We start from the raw sequence: 20,949 nt of genomic DNA on the forward strand, positions 1-20,949 counted from the left end.
CTCGGGGCTCTCCCCACATGGCTTGTGTGCCAGCTGCAGAAAGGCCACGGTCACAAACATTTACTGTCCACAGGCAGCAAAGCCACAACAAATGATTTTCTAGAAACACCTCCTATCTTGGGCTCTAGTCACTGGGTGCACGAGCTTCTTCGGCACAGGCCACTACTTGTGACCGAGGCCTTCTGAAGTTGACGCTGGCCCAGGGCCCGCAGCCAGGAAGAGGCGACTCTCCGTTCCAACACTTACCACGACAGAGTCATTGTGAGTCAGGTCAACAACCACAGGCTCTAAAGATTCACAGGTCAGGTCCACTATTTCGTCTCCAGCTTCAAAACAAAGCATTTTAACAAGCATTAGGAGAAAAGTAAAGGCACACCGGTCTAAGCATGAAATGATTACAGGTATAAACCTGTGCTAAACCCTACCAAAGGACAGAATGCAGCAGAGGTGACAGCCAACGAATGCCCTTCCAGAATGTTGCTGAGTGGCACTGTGTAGTTTTTACGACTGCGCCGAGGGGTGAGGTCTGTGCGCATGCACACCTTTATCCCTGGGGCCTCCCCCCGCCACACAACCAGGCCTCTGTGTCCACCGGCCCCTGCACAGGGGAGGGGCAGTGACCTACCCAGCAGTGCTGGGGACGTGGGGACAGGACCAGGCATGCTCACCGCAGGGCCTTTCTCTTTGGGATGGACCCACCCACAGACCTTGTCGGGCGCAGCCACACACCCCCATCAGTTACGTTTTCATCTCCATTTAGCTCTCAAGTGGGACAAAGGAGGTATTTATTGATCTGCTAGCACCCCAATACACCAAAATGGGCTGGGCCCGTTCCACAGCTTGCCCTTGAGCCCTAGGATACATGGCAGTGTCCACGTGAGCACAGGACAAAGTGGGAAAAGACACGTGCCAAACAGCAGCATTTCTGTGCGGCAGGAAGGAGCAAATGGCAGAGGACAACTTCCATTTATATAAACTAAAAAAAGAAGATTTAGGATCATTTTTGCTTCTATTGTTACAGCACTAAGAAGCATGGGAGTAGGATTTTTAGAAGTATTTGTTTGGGGACAGTAACTTGTGATGCATTTAGTATATTCCAACTTGCTTTATTTTCTTATATTAAGAAGTTTCACAGGAATAAAGACCACAATATATGGTTGTGTCCAATGTAATTTTTACAAAATGATCTTTCTATAAGTTTTTTAATGTTTATTTATTTTTGAGAGAGAGAGAGAGAGAGAGAGAGAGAGGGAGAGAGAGAGAGAGGGAGAGAGAGAGGGAGAGGGAGGGAGGGAGAGAGAGAGAAGGAGTGGGGGAGGAGCAGAGAGAGGGAGAGACAGAATCTGAAGCAGGCTCCAGGCTCTGAGCTGTCAGCACTGAGCCCAACTCAGGGCTCGAGCTCATGAACTGTGAGATCATGACCTGAGCTGAGGTTGGACGCTTAACCGACTGAGCCCCCCAGGTGCCCCTGACCTCCTCCTTTTTAAAGAACAGCCCACATATTGATACGCTCTCGGTCACAGAACCGTTTCTGTGTTGATGGACACAATCTATGGCTCCATAAATAGAAGCCGGACTCCAACGGGCAGCTTGTGCACACGGCCCTGTGCACATGCTGAGGTGGCCCGCGGTGAGGGGAGGGCTGGGCCAAATAGCAGTCAAGCCTGAGACCCCGAGCCCCTAGAGACCACTCATATGCTCAGTGTCCCGATCGAGGAGCCTCCAGCGCTAGCCTCTCCTGAATGATGGCAGAGTTCAGATGCAGGGGCATCAACTTTGGGACAGAGGGGAGGGGATGGCAGGGGGGCCAGGGTCTCAGCCTCCAGGCTTTTAGGAATTCACAGAAGTGAAACTCAGGAGCCACAGAGACGATACTGAGAATTTCACTTCTCTGAAGGGCCCATGAAATGTATCTCAAGACAAGCTGCTTCTCTTTACATGTCAGTTTTCAAGCTTCGCAGTCACGAAATCAATCTTAACACATGCAGAGCACAGGGACTCAACTCAGGCCACTGGCCGTCCCCCTCAGCAGGCAGAAGGGGGGAAAAAATCAATCTGGCCTCTGCCTATACCAGCCCACTCCAACACAGGCAGCTGTCAACAGATCTGCCTTCTTGGGAAATTCTGTATCTCAAAGAGAAAGAGAAAAGGAAATCGGAGAACCTCACGAGGCAGAGCAAATTGGAGATGCAGTTTCGAGTCGAAAAGCTGGGCCCAGGGCCGTCTCACCCCCCTGCACGTTCCCAGAAGGTCAGCCCTGCCGAGAGGCTGTCGGAACCCGTGGAGGCCTTCGGATACCGCACAAAGCAGTTCTTGATCCAGTGCGCTTCCGGTTTTGAGCCGCGGCTCAAGTGGCAGAGTCCAGGGTCGCGTAGGTCTTACAGACACACGGACAGAAGCTAACCCTCGTACAGCAAGCGTTCTCTCACAAGCACTGATCTCAGCGACCTCGCGGACAACTGTACGAGCGGTACTAGGAGCACCCCATTTCGGAGGGGGCAGCGGAGGCACGCACAGGTGGTGTGGCTCCCACCAGGCCCCACAGCTGGGAGGCGGCAGTGCTGTACTCACCCACGCACACCGTCCCCCACCAGCACCCCCCACCCCGCCGCCGGTCACGGCGTCCCTGGCCATCTTACCGCTTTCCACAAGTTCTATGGGCTCTGCTTCCAAGGCCATCTCAGGGGTGGACGCTGCCTCCCGAGTTCGCTTCTGGGCTTGTCTAGAATTTACTGTCCCACCACGACGCTTTCTCTGAGGGTAACCCAGGGAAAGAAACAGTCGCATGAGCTCTGGCTGCTGACACAATTTCCATAACAAGAATAAAAGGTCAACATGGGAATGGCTCAACTCATCAGGAAGAGTAGGAGGCCAGTGAGCCAGCCTGAGGTGGGGGTCCTTTCAAAACCTGACATTCCTATCACTGAATATTTAGAGAGAAATAATACCAAACACATAGTGAGTATGAATTCTACAAAGTAAAACTTCTGTTGTATCAAACTGTTGGTCTATCCAAAGTACATGCCACACCACTCTACAGAAGCCTCTGATCCAGGTCAAGGCTTGGCCAGAAATCCCTCCTTTTAACCAAAAAAAGTCACAAACCTATCTTCCTCGGATTTGTGTTTGGTCCCATTGAGCCCTCTTTGTTTTTTCAACCCAAAGGCCCTCAGTTTCCCACATTTCTATCCACTCTGGAAACGGGGTCTTTCCTTTCAAAAACCTTTAACCTTTAGAGTACTATTCAGTGTGGTTTACACCCCAACAATCACCCCCAGAGCTCAAAGAATCAAAGTTCCCAGTGGCTGCCCAAGAGCCCTGCCTTCCGGAAAGCTCAGGCTCTTGGCTGGCCTAGCTGCAGTCCATACTCTCTGAACCAGCCTTCTTCTCAGACACATCCTGGGGCGCTGGCTTACCAGTAAGCTCCAGCTTTTCTGACCTGGGTGGCCCTGAAAGACAGGATGAGAACATCCCTACACAGCCTGCCTTCCTCAACAGAGATAGAACTTTTCACCTGACCCTGTCACCTTGTGTTCCCACCCTGCATGGCCCCAACCAATTCCTGGCTCCCTGTGTTTTGCGTTCTAACCGGCACTGGGCCCACTATGCTTCAAAATGGGTGAGCTGGGGCAGTCTAAACTTCCTCCTCCCCGGTACCAGCCTTGCAGAGCTGGCACACAGATTAGGTGACAGAGTGCGCAAAGTACTGAGCACAGACACCAGACGCCAGCAACACCCTAACTGCTTACGTACCTTACTAAGCATTCTGTCTCTGGAAACTCTGGATGGACCTGACACTGTTGGTGAGATCTGCACAAGACCTAAGGGAACCCATCACTGGGCCCAACGCTCACTGGCTAGGCAACAGAGAGATGTCTGATTCTTGCTGGGTTCCAACGGCCCCTCAGTAGCAAATGGCAGCTTGAGGAGAGTCAGAAATCAGATTTGGGTTTAGCAATTTTCAGTGGATCTGAGGAGCCATCCCCAGGAGGGCCCAGAGACAAGCCACTGCAACAGTTCAAAATTCTCCAGCGAGGAGTTGCTCTGCCCCTCAAGGGAGCTGACACCCTGGCCTCAGTGGAGTCTACAGGCTTCCCCAGCGGCCACCAGAACACCCAGGGCTGCTTCGTGCCTCTTTCTCTCTGAAGTTGCCCTTGCATTTTCCTTCCTCTGGAAAGAGCCTAGTATTTCTCAGCAGATGCTGGTAAACAGAACCCCCGTGCCCCTCTGCAGCTACCTGTATGGTTTCTGGTCTCCACCGACGGAGGCGGGCAGCAGCCATGGGCCCTGGCCAAGGTCCAGGTGATGGAAAGAACCTATCATGGCTACTGCCGCAATGTGCACGCTCAACGCTCCCCCGCCCCACCCTACACCCCACAGCGGTCCTCTTCCCTGGCAGCTCTTCAAGCCCCTCTGTGCCTGGGCTACCCATTCTTCCCCTCTTCACTCGGCCAGTTCTCACACAGCTTTCAGAACCTATGCAGATGGCACCTCCATGACGAGGAGACCCCTCATCCCGCCAGCACGACCACATCAGGACCGACCCCTCGTAGGGCTCCCACCTCCTCCTCCAATTGCCCTCACCGGTGGGCAGGCAGCAGGTGGACATCAGCTCAGGGCCAGCCTCAAGAACCCCACGACATTTGCAGAGATCCTCCACTCTGTACTATTACTCTCATCGTGGCTCTCCCCCTCCTGGCGAGCAGACAGGCTCAGCCTCCAGTTTAAACTGATCACCTAAGTTATTTACACCGTTCCAAGGGAAGTTTGACCAACTTCTTCACACAATCACAGAAGAGACTATCTATATTGCTCTGTCTGTCCAGATCCTGCCTGGGCAAGGTGTGGGCTTCATAGAGGAGGCGGCCAGGCTTAGGACATTGGTTTCCCAACAAGGGAGGGGCAGTGACAATCTGCAGATAAGGGACCCAGGTGGGAAGTCACGTCTGCCTTTTAGGAGGGTAGGCCAGGGAAACAAAGGCCCTTTTGTGTGTAAATACCAAAAGGGCTTGGAGCATACTAGGGACTGGGAGTGGCCAGGAGGCGATGGACATTGGGGGAGGGGCAGCAAAAGGAATCTACAGGATTTCTACTACTGTTCACCCTGGGAGCTGTGGTTGTCTCATCCCGCCCCCACATTCATAGCACCTCTGGAACCTGCAAAGAGAATACGAGGCTGTCTTTTCACATCTGGTCCACCTGATATGAATTTAGTATCTCAGAAAACAACTGGGTTGAGTTTAGATCAGATGAGCAGCTTTGTCAGCAGGGAATAAACTGCAGAGGGGGACTTTCAGGGAATCTTCTCTGCAGCTCCAGGGGCTCCAGATGACCCTTGCTTCCATTAAACCAGCACTGCTTCTGAGTCTGATCAAAGCTCTGAACAGTCATAATGCTGACTTACCAACTTAGGTCACTGAGTGTAAGAAAACTCTGACAAGAGATCAACCATTATGCCCACACTGGACCAAGAACTACGCAAGGGAAGGAAACTGAAGGGAAATGGAAAACTGGGTTGTAAACGATTAAATAAACCAGAGCCCTGGTACAATTCCCACCCCCCACCCCCACCATTACTTCTCAGCCTTGTCTTCAGGACCCCACCCAAGACAACGGACTCCCCAAGACGAGTAGGCTGCACAGCTGCCAGAAGTCCAGCACACATTCTTTTGAGAACAAGGGTTACTCATAGGCGCCTTGACGGTACTTCCGTTAATGTGTCACAAGGAATGAGGCAGTTGCTCAGCCTTGAAAATGAAATTAAAAATAAATAAATAAATAAATAAAATAAAATTCACGTGCTGTTAAAACTCACCGTACTCATGGTGCCCTTTGGCTCCACCCTCCAGAGAAGGATGGGACCTGTGCAGAGCTGGCAGGGAAGGCGACAACTTCTCACACCCACTGGTTACTCATCCTCTTGCTAGCATGGCAATTTGCAGCCAGATATATTCCCGGTATCTCCAAGTCCTGAAAATCAAAGATATCAAGGTGGTGGTATGTGCTGCCGCCTTTGTCATCAACGAACTCAGTTCGACCCTTTCCCTGAACTTTGCCGGATACTCTACGCAACTCATTTCCTTACTTGCATATTCTTAGGAAGCAAGCATTCTTTTTTTTAATGTTTATTTTGAGAGGAAGAGAATGCACACCAGTGTGCACCAGTGGGGCGGGGGCAGAGGAGGGGGGAGAGGGAGAGGGAGAGGGAGAGGGAGAGAGAGAAGGAGAGGGAGAGAGAGAAGGAGAGGGAGAGAGAGAAGGAGGGAGGGAGGGGAAGGAGAGAGAGAGAAGGAGGGAGGAAGAATACCAAGCAGGCTCTGTGCTCTCAGCTCAGAGCCTGACCCGGGGTTCTGATCCCATGAACCGTGAGATCGTGACCTGAGCTGAAATCAAGAGCCTGATGCTTAACGGATTGAGCGCCCAGGCGCCCAGGAAGCAAGCATCCTCATAGAGTACCGGGGGCTCCATCATGCCAAAGTCTGAGATCAGACCCATGTGCTACTGCCTGCTCTCCTTTCTGGCTGCTGAAACCCTTCCCGAGTCCTGTGCTGGCTGCTGTGAAAAGGAAAGAGAATCAGAACCACCACACATGACCTCACGGACGCCTTGCAACCAGGAAGGCACGGAGCTTCTGAGGCCAGAGTGAAGCCTCTGGCTCTTTCCACAACTTCACTGTCGCCCTCTGGAGGTGCTGATAGTTTAGGACACGAGAGCCACCTGCTGGGATTCATCCTGCATGCCTAGCTGAGACTTCTGTCGTTGGCAGCAGCTGAATGGGGAAGAACCAAGAAACTGTGGGCTGGGAAGCTAAGCGGGAGGTTCCAGGAAAAGCAGAGAAACAGCAAGTGAAGGGGCTGCTAGAGGCTGCTAGGATTTCATTCAGGGCCCTTCCACTGGGAGGCAAGGGAGCAAAGAGAAGCAAAAACATGGAGTCTGAGGCCAAGAGTCATCAAGGTTTAAGGGGGCAAAAAGCCAGCTTCTAGTGGGGGAAGCCCTGAGCTCAGGGCAAGGCTGAGGGACGCAGGGAGAATCCAAGCAAAGAGGAGGCTCTGTGGTGGCCCACCCTGGGCCACAGTGGTCCAGACAAGGACAGGGGTCCTCAAACTTGAGCCTGCCCCTGCCTCACCCGGAAGGCTTCTGAAACCAGAGTCTCTGATTCAACAGGTCTGGGATGGGGCCCAAAATTTTGCACTCCTGCCAAGTTCTGAGGCAGTGCTAATGGTGCTGCTTCAGAGGCTGCACCACAGGAACCACTGGACGAGGAAAAGGCCTTGCAGGTGGAAACACCGAGGCAGCGGGAACCACACGACCGCTCTCTAATCTGTCCTCCCTCCTAACAGGTCTCCCACCAGCACCTCCTTCTAAGACACACAGCTGGCTGCAGCAGTGGGGAGCACATCTGCAGACCCAGGCAGCCTGGATTGGTCAGGTGCTTCCAAAGCCCTCCTCGTACCTTGGGCAAAGCACCAAACGTTGTGCCCTGTTTCTTTAACTATGAAACAGAGCAGCGCCTCCTGCAACGGGTGTTCGAGGATCCCAGGGGCTAATGGGACTCATCTGCCGCCCCCGGCCCCTCTCTACACCTCGTCTCCCCACCTCGCTCAATGGTCAGTATGGCCCCTGCCCTGGGAACACAACAGCGAACAGACCCAGGCATCAGCTCCCTGCTGGGGGGTGGGGGCACGCTGGCACTGGCGACGGCTCAGGTGTAACTGAGGTATACGAGCCAGGTGTAAAGAAACACAGGACAGGGACAGATCAGAGAAGGTTTCTCAGCAGCCACCCCACCCCGGGTGTTTTCAACAGAAGCCCCGTTGGAGGAACTGCCCAGCCGGCTGAGCCTCTTTCTCTACTACCTGGTGATCTGCATCTGCCCACGTCCAACTCCCTGGCACCTCATTATCCACTCTGATCCCGGCTGGCCTAGAGGGGTAGCGTCCTCACCGTCACTCTGCAGGGAGACGTGCAGCTGGCACGCAGCATGACCGCTCCTGACGGCACCCCCCCTCAGATGGCCCCCACCCACAGAGGGCCCCCACGCTTCCCAAAGCAACACCCGGCCCAGTAAAGGTAAACCTCGGCTGACACTGCATTCAGGGCAGAGGCTCTGGCCAGGAGGAAGAGTGCCCTCCTGGTCTGAGCAGAGGGGGAGGCGCCCCAATGGCCTCCAGGGACTCACAAGACCGCCGCACTTTCTGGATTCGAACACATCTGCGTATGTTTCAGATCCTGAGGAGGAGCTTACGTCCGGGGGTACACCATGATGCAGCTGTTTGGGGGGGAAGTCACCTACGTCATGGTGTGTCTCAGAATTGAGAAGAATCTTTGATAAAAACGTCACTGACAGGCAAGGAGGGAGATCTGCCTGCTGAGAGACGGCAAATAAAGTAAAGCCCACACCTGGGCTATTCCCTAAGCCTCTTGCCTCCCACTTGGTTACTTTTTAGACTTGCAAGGATGGTCAAGACCTGTCCTACGGGCTGCCCCAGAGGCACCCCCACCCCCTTGGCCTGCACGCCCCCTCTACTCTCTGAAACCACCTCCCACAGCCCCAGCCCAGCAGTTCATTTCCAATCTCTCCGCTTCTTTTGGAAGAACAGTGTTCAGAGAGCATAGGGAGTTGGAAGGCTGGCCTTCGGGAAATCCACCAGGGAACGGAGGTGGGAAGCAGAGGGCACCCAACAGACCAGAGTGCGGGTGTGGAAGTGTCCTGTCTGGACGGGGAAGGCAGGGCTCACAGGAAGGTAGCCTCCACAGCCTACAAAGTGTTCTGGATCCTGCAGGTGATAGAGGCCATCAGAATAAAAGTGAGACTAACAACAGCTGAAGCCCAGACATTACTTCTAACGTGTGCAAACCACTGTGCTTTCCAAACACAGTTTCTGTAACGGTCCCATCACCCAACAAGGGGGAAGGTGCTACTGAGGTTATCGTTTTACACATGAGAGAGCTAAGGATGGTCAGGGATTAAGCAACCTGCCCCAAATCCACAACCACCAAACAGTGGCCTGGATTTAAACCAGGACAGTGTGACACCAGAACCTACACTATTAAATAAATACCATGCCAGAATCAGGTGTCTTTGATTCTAGAAGTAATCTGGAAAATGGATGATGTTTTCCAGGTTTTCGAATTCACTATATCCAGAAACAAAGTCCTTCCAACAATACCAGCACCCCAAGTCAGCAGACGGCCCACGGTCCTTCGGTTCCCAAGGCAGACCGTGAAGTCATTCACATGCCCTCACTCGACTAAGTGCTGTGAGGGCAGGACACTGTCTGTCTACCCTGTACCCAGCCTGATCCCTTGTGCAAAGTGGAGTGGTTAATGGTGTCCCTGCCACTAAGACAAGACGGGGGTAGAGCATGACACTGGGCATGGCCAGGAAGGCCAGATGCCAGGAGTTCCTAAAGCTCTGATAGGAGGGTAAGGACCACACATACAAAGGTATCTAGCTGGTTACTTGGCAGGAGTGATGCCATAAAACTGAACCAGGGAAGGGAGAAAAGAAACAGGAGTTGACGGTAGACAGTTTTAGTTTTAGAAATGCTGGATGTGGGATATCCAGGTAGAAAGGTCCAAGGCAGCTGAAAAAACTCAGGAGAGATAACTGGAGTGGAGGTAGAGGTTTCAGACTGTGTTTAAACCTCTAAACACAGGGAGTCAGGTAGAGCAAGAGCCCATAAGCAGAATAAAAAGTCAGAAACAAAGCTTGGAGAGAAGCCGGAGGCATCAGACAAAGCCTGTGTTCCAGGGAGGAAGCAGCAGTCAACAGGCCGGGCGACAGGAAGGTGCTCACCGGTGACCAAGCAAGTGGAGGCCCAAAGTGACAGGAGTTACTCAAGAAACAAACCAGGTGGGGGCGGATGTGCAGAAGGGGAGAAGAATGCCTCAGGCAGGGACTGTGTGGGTGGCTGGAGAGGGCAGAAGACAGCAAGGGTGAACGGACCCATCATGACTCGCCTCTTAACCCACACAGCTCAAGGGCAGGACAACCGAGGCTTTTCCATAGAGAGCTGCATTTAAAGATCCTGTCACCCATGTGCTCTGAGGGCCAGCGGGAGGCTGAACCAGTCAGAAAGCAGACAGAGAGGAGGTAAGAAGACTTAAGATCCCCAGGCAAGAAGAAAGCTGTGTGGCTTGGAGGTGGTGGGTGGGAGACAGGACAGCCTGACGGGAGGGAGCTATCGAGGCCAGTACAGACTGAAGGCTCTACTCATTCTGTCCTTATTAGAGATGGATTTTTTTCCCATGAAGTCATCAGTGACACTTCAGAGAATGACACCCCCCCCCCATTCTAGTGGGAGTGACACACGTGACCGCGTACCCGATATACGTCTACAGACAAAATGGCTAGAAACAGCCAGGCAGGCAGGAAGCAGTCAGTGTGAGACCAGAGCTGGTCCTCCCATGCCAAGAAAGGGAGAGTCCACAGAGGAGGGGCGGGCCAGGGGTGCACCAGAGACCCAAGTGTAGGTCCACAGGGTGCCCAAGGGAGATCTAGGGATGAGCAGCTCTGTGCAGCCCAGGGTGTGGGAGCCCTCCTTCATACCACCAGGCAGCAGAGGCCGGCACAATTACCCACAGACATCAGAGACCTAACTCTCCAGGCGGGTTCCACAAGTGCCAGGCCATCTTGGTTCTTCGGTGGCTCCTTGTGCATTTTTCTACGGGGAGACGATGTGCAGACGCATCGGGCCACTCATTCTGTGCGACAACTACAAGCAGCTCTCACTGTAAACTCCTAAATGGCTATGAGACACACACGCAGTCTCCTGTGAGTATGAATGAGCCAGCCAGGGCAACCTCTTTATGCTGGCGTGGTACAAGCAGAGAGAAAGCAGCACAAATCCTACAGGATTTCATCAGGGAAACACCCATTTATCAGTGACTAATCGGGTACTGGCTAGTACCAACTGTCTACTCCATATCTCCCCTTTTAAAACCATAAACATATCATTGCCGTGTTATTTTAAGTATTTCCATAAATGGAATTCCAAAAGTAGAACCACGTATGGAACATGTGTTAAAAATCAAGAATGTTTTAAAGAGCATTGTGTACTAACCAACAGCTTTTGTAATTTTGTAAAGAATGTAAAAAATACCCAAGGCCATAGGCAACGTACCAGTGCCCAGCACGGCCTGCCCTCTTGGGGGACTGAGCCTGAGCACTAAAACTTGCCAATACCTGGGGTGCCTGGGTGGCTCAGTAGGTCAAGCCTCCGATTCTTGGTTTCAGCTCAGGTCATGATCTCATGGTTTGTGAGTTCCAGCACTGACAGCCCGGAGCCTGCTTGGGATTGTCCCCCTGTCTCTCTGCCCTTCCCCGACTCCCTCTCTCTCAAAAAAAGTAAAAAAAAAAAAACAAAAAAACAAACAAAAAAAAAACCCTGCCAATAACTTTCATTTCAAAGCTTTTTTTTTAAATTTTAATGTTTATTTTTGAGAGAGAGAGAGACAGACAGACAGACAAACAAAGCATGAGCAGGGAAGGGGCAAAGAGAGGGAGACAGAATCTGAAGCAGGCTCCAGGCTCTGAGCTGTCAGCACAGAGGCCGATGCAGGGCTCAAACCCATGAACCGTTAGATGACCTGAGCTGAAGTCGGACACTCAACCGACTGAGCCACCCACGCGCCCCTCAAAGCTTGTAAGCGAGCTCTACCCCCAATGTGGGGCTTGATCTCATGACCCTGAGATCAAGAGTCACATGCTTTACCCACTGAGTCAGCCAGGAGCACCCCCCCCCCCAATTTTTTAAATGGAACCTTGATGACACTGTCACATCAGCAATTGGGCCTCAGTACTTAAGAAAAATATTCGCCTCGGCTGGTTAAGTGTCTGACTCTTGATTTTGGTCAGGTCATGATCTCGAGGGTCATTTCATTTCTAGAAAAGACTTGCTTGGCAGGATGTAGCTAGTCACTCCTGCTTAGGCTTAGAGCAGGCTGAAAAGCCAGCACAGAGGTAATGGGGCAGACCTCTCCCAGTTATTTATTCCTAAGGGAGGCTTAGGGGCCTTGACCACTGGTCTCCCCTGGGGGTTTTGCAGGAGTTAGATGAAAGGATGTGACAGAAAGAGAAAGCACCACACTAGGCTTGGAGAGACAGTAGCTGCTCTTTCCAAATGTATTTTATTACCTTGATGAAGCCATCACCAGCAATCATCAAAGTCTCAGAGGCCTGAAAGGAGCATTAGCACCAAGGACCATCACACCTGCTTGGTGATGTCACCAAGGGAACTTCTTTCCTTTTCTCCTAACACAGGACCCCTCAAGGACAGCCTTTTGCTTCTACTAGACAAAAAGAAAAAAAGAACAGCTGTCTGGATATAGAGATGGTCTACTTTTGTGATTCAAGCCTCCAGATGCAAAAATCCAAAATTAAGAGTGAACTTCAGTTTTTTGAAAATCTATGAAGAAACATCAATAAAGAGATTATTGAGCTTTAAAAATAAAATTCAGACACAGACTCCAATGAACAATGAAGGCATGCTCAGTAAAAGAAGACACAAAAGGGCAAATAATGTATAATTCCCCTTCTATGAGGCTCTGAGAGCCATCAAATTCAGCAACAGAGAATAAGTAGAATGGTGACTGCCAGGGAAGGGAGGGAGGGGTAACAGGAAGTTACTATTTAATGAATACACGAGTTTCTCTCTGGAAAGAGGAGAAAGTTCTGCAGACAGATGGCAGTTGATGGTTGCACAACAGTGTGATGTACTTAATGCCAATAAACACCTGAAAGTGGTTCAAATAATTCACATTATAAAAGGTATATTTTACCACAACACAAAAAAATTAAAGATAAACTTTACATAATACTCTTTTTCTAGACCCTTTGACAGGGTTTAGTCAGTCACTCAGAGGCACTCTGCGGTGGACACAGCCCCAGAAACATCTGTAAAGAATTTGCCTCTAGCAGGACCCTGCGCCTCTCCCATCCAGGCCTGGGACCTCCAGGACACACCTAGGACCCAAACACAGCCAGTGTAGACCGTGGCTCCTCCTCTTCTCCAACAAGCTGTTCCTACAAAATTTTCTATAGCTTTACCTGCAGGATTTTGAACAATTCCCCCCAAACACTAGGTTGACCTTTCTGTTGATGAAACCCCTGGGCATGGGGACACCTTCGTTCCCCGACAGCCATGGCTGATGAGGTTGTTACCAGTGATTGGTCAGGAAGATATTCACAGCTGGGAAGATATTAAAAGATACCACATCCAACCGACTCCTTTGTAGAAGGGTTACTACTCTGGGACGGCAAAGAAGAGAAGCTAAGTGGCTTCTCCACTGATGACCCCTAACCCACTTTTCTTTCAGGCCATGGTGGCCTGGTGATGCAGATAAAGGCAATTCCCGGAGGCCACAAGCAAGGGTTCATAACAAAGGAAACCCAAGGGGCCCCTGGGTGGCTCAGTTAAGCGTCCATTTCTTCATTTCAGCTCAGGTCATGAGCTCACGGTTCATGAGATCAAGCCCTATGTCGGGCCCTGCATGGACAGTACAGTGGATGGAGCCTGGTTGGGATTCTCTCTCATTCTCTCTTTCTCTGTCCCTCCCCTGCTCACACACATGCTCTAAATAAATAAATAAGCTTTAAAAAAACAACAACAAAAAGAAACCTAAGGATCTATGGATCTATCCTTCCCGAGGTCGAAAAGATACCAGAGGCCAGTGGAGCGTATCAACCTCAGGTGCTGAGGCCATCAACAACTTCCCATTTTTCCCCAGGATCAGGGTCACTATGGCCATGAAACTCACAGAGGCAGGCGTGCTAGGCCTGTGTGGATGGTGCCTGAACACAGAGCCTGCCAGAAAAAGCCAGCTAGAAGGCTTAGATGCTTGTACTGAATCCTGAACCAATATCCAGTCGAGAAGAGGGTGTGTGAGGAACGAATCTAGTACTAAAAAAAGGGCTAAGGTACAGGTCCTGAAGGGGGGCGGGGGTATCGTCAGAAGCTTACAAATTTGATTCTTCGGCTTATACCTATAGCAGGGAGCAGAGGTGCAGTGCCCACTGAGGAACTCCTTTACTGCATACGCGGGCTGGTCTCAAATAGCACTGCCCCTCTCCTCCGTGAGCTCCTCAGCACAAGTCCTTCCCTTCCACTCAAGGCAGATGCAGCTGTGGGTTGGCTAATGAATGGATGCATGCTGTCACCAAAGAGCTAGCCAAACTCAATCCTCGAGAGACACTAATCTTGGTAGTGGGATCCCACAAACCTGGGTTTATGAGCAGAGGAAGCCCTAATCCAGACCCTCCTCAACTCTTCTTCAACACTCTCCCTAGGAAGTAAAATAGGAAGCCAACAGTCCTTGGCCTCCAGGACAAATGTGGCACCTGGGATGCTTCATAAAGAACAGCAAAGCACCCAACTAATAGATCCAATGCTCTAATAGAGATGGAAAAGGAGTCAGGGAAAGTTAAAAGGCTTCACATGGTAGCTTAAAAAACAAAACAAAACACCCAAAAATCTACCAGGCTCCAAAAGATCCAAGAAGACTGCAAATATTCCCAATCACATCCATCACCTTCACAGAGCCAACCTCCCTTCTCCAACTCACCACTAACCTTTGTGGCCTCATCTGAAGTTACAGACGTGTGTATTTCTAAAACATACCACACAATACAAAAAACTACACAGCTTATGGGGGGAAAATGAAATTAAGGGTACAACTAAAAAAACTTTGTCAATGTCACATGCACACAAAAGTTAAGGACCTAACAAAAACGGTAGCACAGCTGTACAAGTTAAACGGGAAATGCACATATACAGCTATGGTACTTTACAAGGTTTGCAGTGAGTTACTGGGAAGTAGGGCGAAATTTTTTAAACGTGAGATGTGCAAGGGTGTGGCTCATAACACAGTCACTGAGAAAGCTGGTAGATGTTTGAGGAGAGTGTACTATCTTCAGGCTGTGTGACTTGGTTCAGCTCAGTTCAATTTTCTGTGTTCATCTAGTATCTCTCACAGGTGAAATTATGCACATCAACTCGAATCCCGTAACGTTCAGACTGGTCCCTGAGATTTCAATCCTGTTGGATGGAACTAATCACGCTTCCAAACAAGTGTTCAAAGCACAAGTGGCTGTACTTGGCTCATACCCAGGCTGTCAGTCACCTGATGCAGGCTCTTCCGTACAGGACCATAATATGATCCATGCTCGTGGTCCTAATCTAACCGCTTCTTCTCCTGCACTCGACATGCTCAATCTGATTCCAAGTCCAATACTTACTGTCCCCTTCTCTTACCATAAACATGCTGATGAAATAAACTGTGACTTTCTTCCACTGAAATAAACTATCAAGCTCACTACATGCCTGAGAGAGAATGCCTTTGAGGTGAAAAGAGGCTGAATTTCTGAGATGGCGGAAATGGAGTCTTACACTGCAAGTAAAAACATATCAGCAGGGGCGTCTAAGTGGCTCAGTAGACTAAGTGTCTGACTTCGGCTCAGGTCATGATCTCGCAGTCTGTGAGTTCGAGCCCCGCGTCGGCTCTGTGCTGACAGCTCAGAGCCTGGAGCCTGCTTTAGATTCTGTGTCTCCCTCTCTCTGCCTCCCCCTGCCCCTGCCCACACTCTCTCTCAACCATAAATAAACATTTAAAAAAAAATTTTTTTTTAAATATAGTCACCATCGGGAAACAAAGACTCAAAAACACACCATCATCATGGGAAAAAAGGAAAGAACATCTCTACAAACATAATGGCTAGAAAAGGATCTCAGGTTCATGGGTTCGAGCCTCATGTTGAGTGTACAAATCACTAAAAAAATAAAATAAACATAATTAAAAAAAATACTCCAGGGAAACCTCAGGCTCACAATTTCTCTTTTACACAAGGAAGCTACTGATAATACTTATTTTGAAACACTTTTAGGCTTTACCTATCCTGCGTGGTACAGTATGAATAATAAACTTAACAGTTCTTATTTATGCCAAAACCTTTCCAAAGGAAATTCTGTAGTAGCATTCACCCACCTAACCTCACGTGTTTTCTCATCACACTTGAACTCTGACCTTGGGATGCAGGAGTATCTGTGCTCCGGGCCTTCCTTCTCAGAGAGGAAACCTTAAAATGCTTTGCTCTACAATTCCCAAAGCCCTGCTGAGAAACAAGCTGTTTAGGAAAGATAAGTTAGAAGAACGTACATGTGAATTATGTCTTAATAATAAACAGGAGTCAGCCCCATTATATCTACAGAAGCAACCTTACCCTTCAAAGAGTCCTAATCTGAGGACAGTAAAAGATGGGGGTAAATCATTTCAAAATTAGACACTGACAACATATGCACAAAGAACTCACAAAGTCATTTTTATACAGCATAAAAACCAATCACCTTGTGTATGTATTTGCACTGAGTAGCACCTCAAATCTTTTCCAGAAATTGGTGGGAGTATAAACTACTGGACATGAGCTTTGCAACAGCTTTTTAAGTAAAGAGCCAGTGAAGAATTGCCACAACTGGCAATCCTGGGCACCAAGCTTGGTTCCCAGTCCCTACCCTGGTCCAAGCAAGCTACCCTTCTCTCTTCCTGGCTGGTCCAGAGGCCAGTAGCCTCACCGCCCTTTCTAAGCCATCCTTCTCACAGCACAGTGATTTTTCTAAAATGCAAATATATTACTTCCCTGCTTAGGACTTAATTTATTAATTTTTCCTACTTGGTCTTAACATAAATTCTGAATTCCTTAACTCGGGGCACACCAAAAACCTTTTGCGAGCCGGTTCCTGCTTCTATCTCCAGTCCCGTCTCTCGTACAATCTGTATTTCCACCTCAGAGAATTCCTCTCATTCCCTCAAGGGGCTGTACCCCCGAGCAGAAAGCCTGGCACACAGGAGACCTCAAAGGTGTGCTTAGAATTTTAAAGCACACATTCTCAAACGGGGTGAAAAAACTCACTCTTTTTATGTAAAGCATAAGATATACATACAGTACATAAAAAGACGTATGCTATATAAAAAGCATTAACATTTCGTGGAGATCAATTCGGAAAACAATATATAAAAGGGGGGAGTTCACTGTAAAAAAAGACTGATGAACACCGCATTAAAGTAAGATTTTTAAATCTGGTTTGGAAACTCAAGTTCAGGCAATGCAAAAACCAGCAACACATCTTTCTACTTGAATGTTCCCATTTCACCTCAAGCTCGTAGATAAAACTGAACCCACTATGCCTCCCTACCCATTAAAAAACCACACCCCCCAAAACCCAAAACGATTCCCTTCAGCGTCTCTGTCCGTCATTACCGTGGCCCCCAAACTCCTAGTCACTGAACTCAAAGGCCAGTCCTGCAGCCAGGAAAACGAGGTTCCAGACCAGCTCTGCCGTCAACGAGTTCGCCGACTGTACGACCTTGGGCAGACCGCCTCAGCCTCCCCAACACTTCGGCAGCCGAAGCAGAGTGCAGGGCTGCAGAGCTGAGACCCTACATCGGGCTGCGAGAACTTGAAGCAGAACGAAGGCACGACTGTGAATGTGGATGGGGACGGACTAGAATAAGACAAAAGCCAAAACCTCCCCCAAACGACTACTGCGGTAAAGTCCAGGCTTCTCCCCGGACGGGTCAAAGGGTGGAAAGCGGAGTACAGGGAGTACTGCGTTTCGGGTCTCAAGCCTCACCGCGACCCGCATTACTCTCCAGGCCCCCGGGCCACCAGCGCGCCGGGGATGCGGGTGGGGGTGCAGGCGCCCGAGGGGCGGGGCCGGCCGCGGGCTTCAGCGCACGAGCGGTCCCCAGCGACCGGAAGCTGAGGACCCACGGAGCTCAGCCCCAGGTGGGCGCTCCCAAGACCAGCCCCCGCCGCCCCCAGCCCCACGAGGCCGAGCAGGCTCCGCCACGCGGCCCGGGAGGACTGGCAGGCCCACGATGGCGGGGCGGCGGCGCGAGCACACAAAGGAGGCGGCGTCAGCGGGGAACAAAAAGCTGGCCGGGGCCTCCCCTGAACGGCCCTTGCCGCCCTGTCCGCCTCCCCGAGTGACCTTGGGCGCGTCCGCCCCCCACCCCAGCCTCGGTTTCTCCAGCTGCGCTACAACTAAACGCTGGGACCGCAGCCCGCCGGGGCGGCGGAGGCCCTCAGCGAGGCGTTCGTACGTCCGTCGCCTGCGCCGCGCCGGGCTCACGCAGCCACGCGGGCAGCTGGGCGGGCTCGCGGGCTCGGGGGAGGCCCGGCCGGGCGTCCGGCCCGAGGGGGGTTGGCTGCGCTCCGGAGGGCCGCCGCGCCGAGGCCTCTGCAGGCCGCGAAGCCGTCCGAACCCCACACCCGCCCGGCTCTGGCTGGCCGCCCCCTCTCCGTGAAGCCAGGCTTACCTGGAGCCGGTCTGGCCCGGCGGCAGCCAACGCCGACGCAGTCCAGCGGAGAAGCACCTCCGGAAACCACGGAGGAGAAACCCTCCAGCAAGACGCCGCCGCCTCAGCAGCGATCCACTTCCGCTCCGGAGGCCTCGGCTCCACCCCCGGGGCGTCCCCATTGGCCGCCGCTCCTCGTACTCCCGTGGTCTACCGGTGCAGGAGGTATGTTTTCAATTCTATTGGATAAGAAAACCATCTATTACCGCTTTGAAAAGCGCTTCTTTCCGGCTCCGCCCGCGCTCGCGAGCTCAAGCTCCCGCCTTCCCGCGAGAGAGGCGATCTGCGCCCCCTCGGTGCGCAAGGCCTCTCGGGAGTTGTGGTTTGCAGAGCGGCGGCCGGTTCCGGGCCCTCTGATACGGGGCGGATGCGGCCGGCGGACGGAGCGGAGCTGGGCGTTATTCCAGGCCAGCCGGCCCGCGGCCCGCGTACCGGGCCCACTCCCACCCCGCTTCGGGCCTCAGTTCTCTCCCCTGTGAACGCTCCCGAGCTCTCTACTATTGGCCCACACCCGGGCCTGAATCTGCAGGAACTCCAGGGCCCTCGCAACCCGACGTGCCAGGTCGTGGGCCAGCGTCTGGTCCCAGTGTTCCCGGACTGTTTACTAGGCTGGCAGTGAAAACTGGAAGGAAGCACAGCCTGGCCCCTTTGCGGGAACCCGGAGGAGGCACTGAACCAGGACGTCTGGGAGGGCCCCCTGGAGGAAGCGACCTCGGAGCTGGGAACTGAAAGGACTAGAAGGAAGGAGAGAGTTCTCAGAAGAGGTAGCCTGGGTGGGGAGAGAGAGGCTGGCATGCCCAGGAGACTGCAGGCTACCCTTTGTGCGAGGAGCAGAGGTGGGGAGTCGGGGGTGGGGTGGGGGGGGAGGCAAGAGTCAGACTGTGGAGGACCCAGATGCCAGGTTGAGTCTGGATTATCCTGAGGGCAATGGGTGCGAGGAAAGGAAGGACTGCACCCCCAGAGGAGCACTCTGGCCCACAAAGGGGCCAGGGCCCAGGCAGAGGCCTGGAGCTCCCCCCCCCCCCCCCGGGGGCGTCTGGTGCAACTCGCGGGGGTTAAGAATACAGGCTCTGGACCCTTACTGCCCGAGTCTGAGTTTGAATGCTCGGTTGTTTTAAGCACGTTTCAGTCCCCTCACCTGTTATACGGGAATAGTCACTGTACAGTATCTGCCTCACAGGAAGAAGGTGGACGGTTGAAGGGCTCCACACAGACCAGCACAGGTGCATGCCAGGCCCTGAGAGGGGCTGTAGATCAGAACCCGGAGTGAAAAGCCGGTGGTGGATTCCTTGACTTCAGCTTCCAGAACTGCACTTGGACATGGATTTGGCAATAGAAAGCCTAGCTTGTCCCTCCTGTTCTGAGAGTACCCAGATCAGGTCATGGCCATCACGGGTGGTCCCTGGACACCCTCAGGCAATGAGGATGTCACTCCAAAAGCCTGGGATGGACAGTTTAGTAGGAGGGGGTCTTCTCCCCCGAAGATTGAGTCATGTATGGAAATTAGGCAGATCAAAGCCAGAGCATTAATTGTTTTGTGTTGAGTTTACAAACAATCTCTGTTGTTTGATACTCATGTAATTGTAAAGGAATTTGGTATGGTAGGGTATCCAATAAGTCTGATTCTGTGTGAAACATGTTGAGTTTGAAACATTGATTTTGATAGTGATTCTAAGTTGGAAGGTACAAGACTTTAGTTTGTGATCATAATTGGAATAGTAAAGGAAATTTACAAATTTAAGATAAATGAGACCTTAATGTATCTTTAGGAATTTTTATACTTCTTTAACGTTTTTACTATTTATTTTTGAGAGCACCCACACGAGTGGGGGAGGGGCAGTGAGAGAGGGGGGCAGAGGATCCAAAGCAGTCCCTGTACTGTCTGCAGGGAGGCTGATGTGGTGCTCCAACAACGAACCGTGAGATCATGACCTGAGCTGAAGTTGGACGCTTAACCAACTGAGCCACCCAGGCGCCCCAGAATTTTTAAATACTTGATAAGGCAGACAACGGAAATGCTAAAAAAAGAAGTTTAGATTCTGCATGTTAAAATGTAATTCAAAATGTTAAAGGAGTGGAACCAACCATACACAGCTAATCAAAATGATAGTTACAGATTTATAGATAAGATTAGTAACTTGAATTTCACAGCCTAAAGAATAGCTAGGGTTTTCTATTTGTAACTTTAATACATCAGGTAGTGTGATGCTGGGAGCATCTGGCTGGCTCAGTTGTAGAACATGTGACTCTTGATCTCAGGGCGATGAGTTTGAACCCCACACTGAACGTGGAGCCTACTTAAAAAAATAAAAAAAGTTGGGGCGCCTGGCTGACTCAGTTGGTTAAACATCTTGACTCTTTAAATTTTTATTATGTTTTACTTTAGAGAGAAAGAGAGTGCAATTGGGGAAGAGGGGCAGAGGGAGAGAGCAAGAATCTTAAGCAGGCTTTCAGTGTGGAGCCTGATATAGAGCTTGATCCCACTACCCTGGGATCATGACCCAAGCCAAAATCAAGTTAGACACTCAATCGACTGAACCATCAAGAGTCTGACTCTTGATCTCAGTTCAGGTCTTGATCTCAGGGTCATCAGTT

The 20,949-nt window shown here is 51.3% G+C and overlaps 1 protein-coding gene and 1 long non-coding RNA gene across 3 annotated transcripts in view; one reads left to right on the forward strand and one right to left on the reverse strand.

Moving 5' to 3' along the window:
• RNF4 (ring finger protein 4) overlaps positions 1-18,442 on the reverse strand; it is a 30,992-nt gene extending 12,550 nt beyond the window's left edge. Inside the window, exons 1-4 of one of the 2 annotated variants that reach the window (XM_030314355.1) lie at positions 18,316-18,442; positions 5,816-5,970; positions 2,640-2,754; positions 247-326 (exon numbers count right to left, since the gene is read on the reverse strand). In XM_030314355.1, coding sequence (XP_030170215.1) covers positions 247-326; positions 2,640-2,754; positions 5,816-5,824 — 204 coding nt within the window. In that variant the 5' untranslated portion in view covers positions 5,825-5,970; positions 18,316-18,442. The remainder of the gene's footprint in view (positions 1-246; positions 327-2,639; positions 2,755-5,815; positions 5,971-18,315) is intronic. The other variant, XM_030314356.1, reaches the window with a different exon arrangement.
• Positions 18,443-18,698: 256 nt separating this feature from the next.
• On the forward strand, positions 18,699-20,116 carry LOC115512881. The gene is made up of 2 exons (XR_003968531.1): positions 18,699-19,190; positions 19,535-20,116. It is a non-coding gene; the product is annotated as an uncharacterized LOC115512881 (long non-coding RNA).
• Positions 20,117-20,949: the final 833 nt, after the last annotated feature.

The sequence above is a fragment of the Lynx canadensis genome, chromosome B1 (assembly GCF_007474595.2).
Source record: "Lynx canadensis isolate LIC74 chromosome B1, mLynCan4.pri.v2, whole genome shotgun sequence".
Classification (NCBI taxonomy): Eukaryota; Metazoa; Chordata; class Mammalia; order Carnivora; family Felidae; genus Lynx; species Lynx canadensis.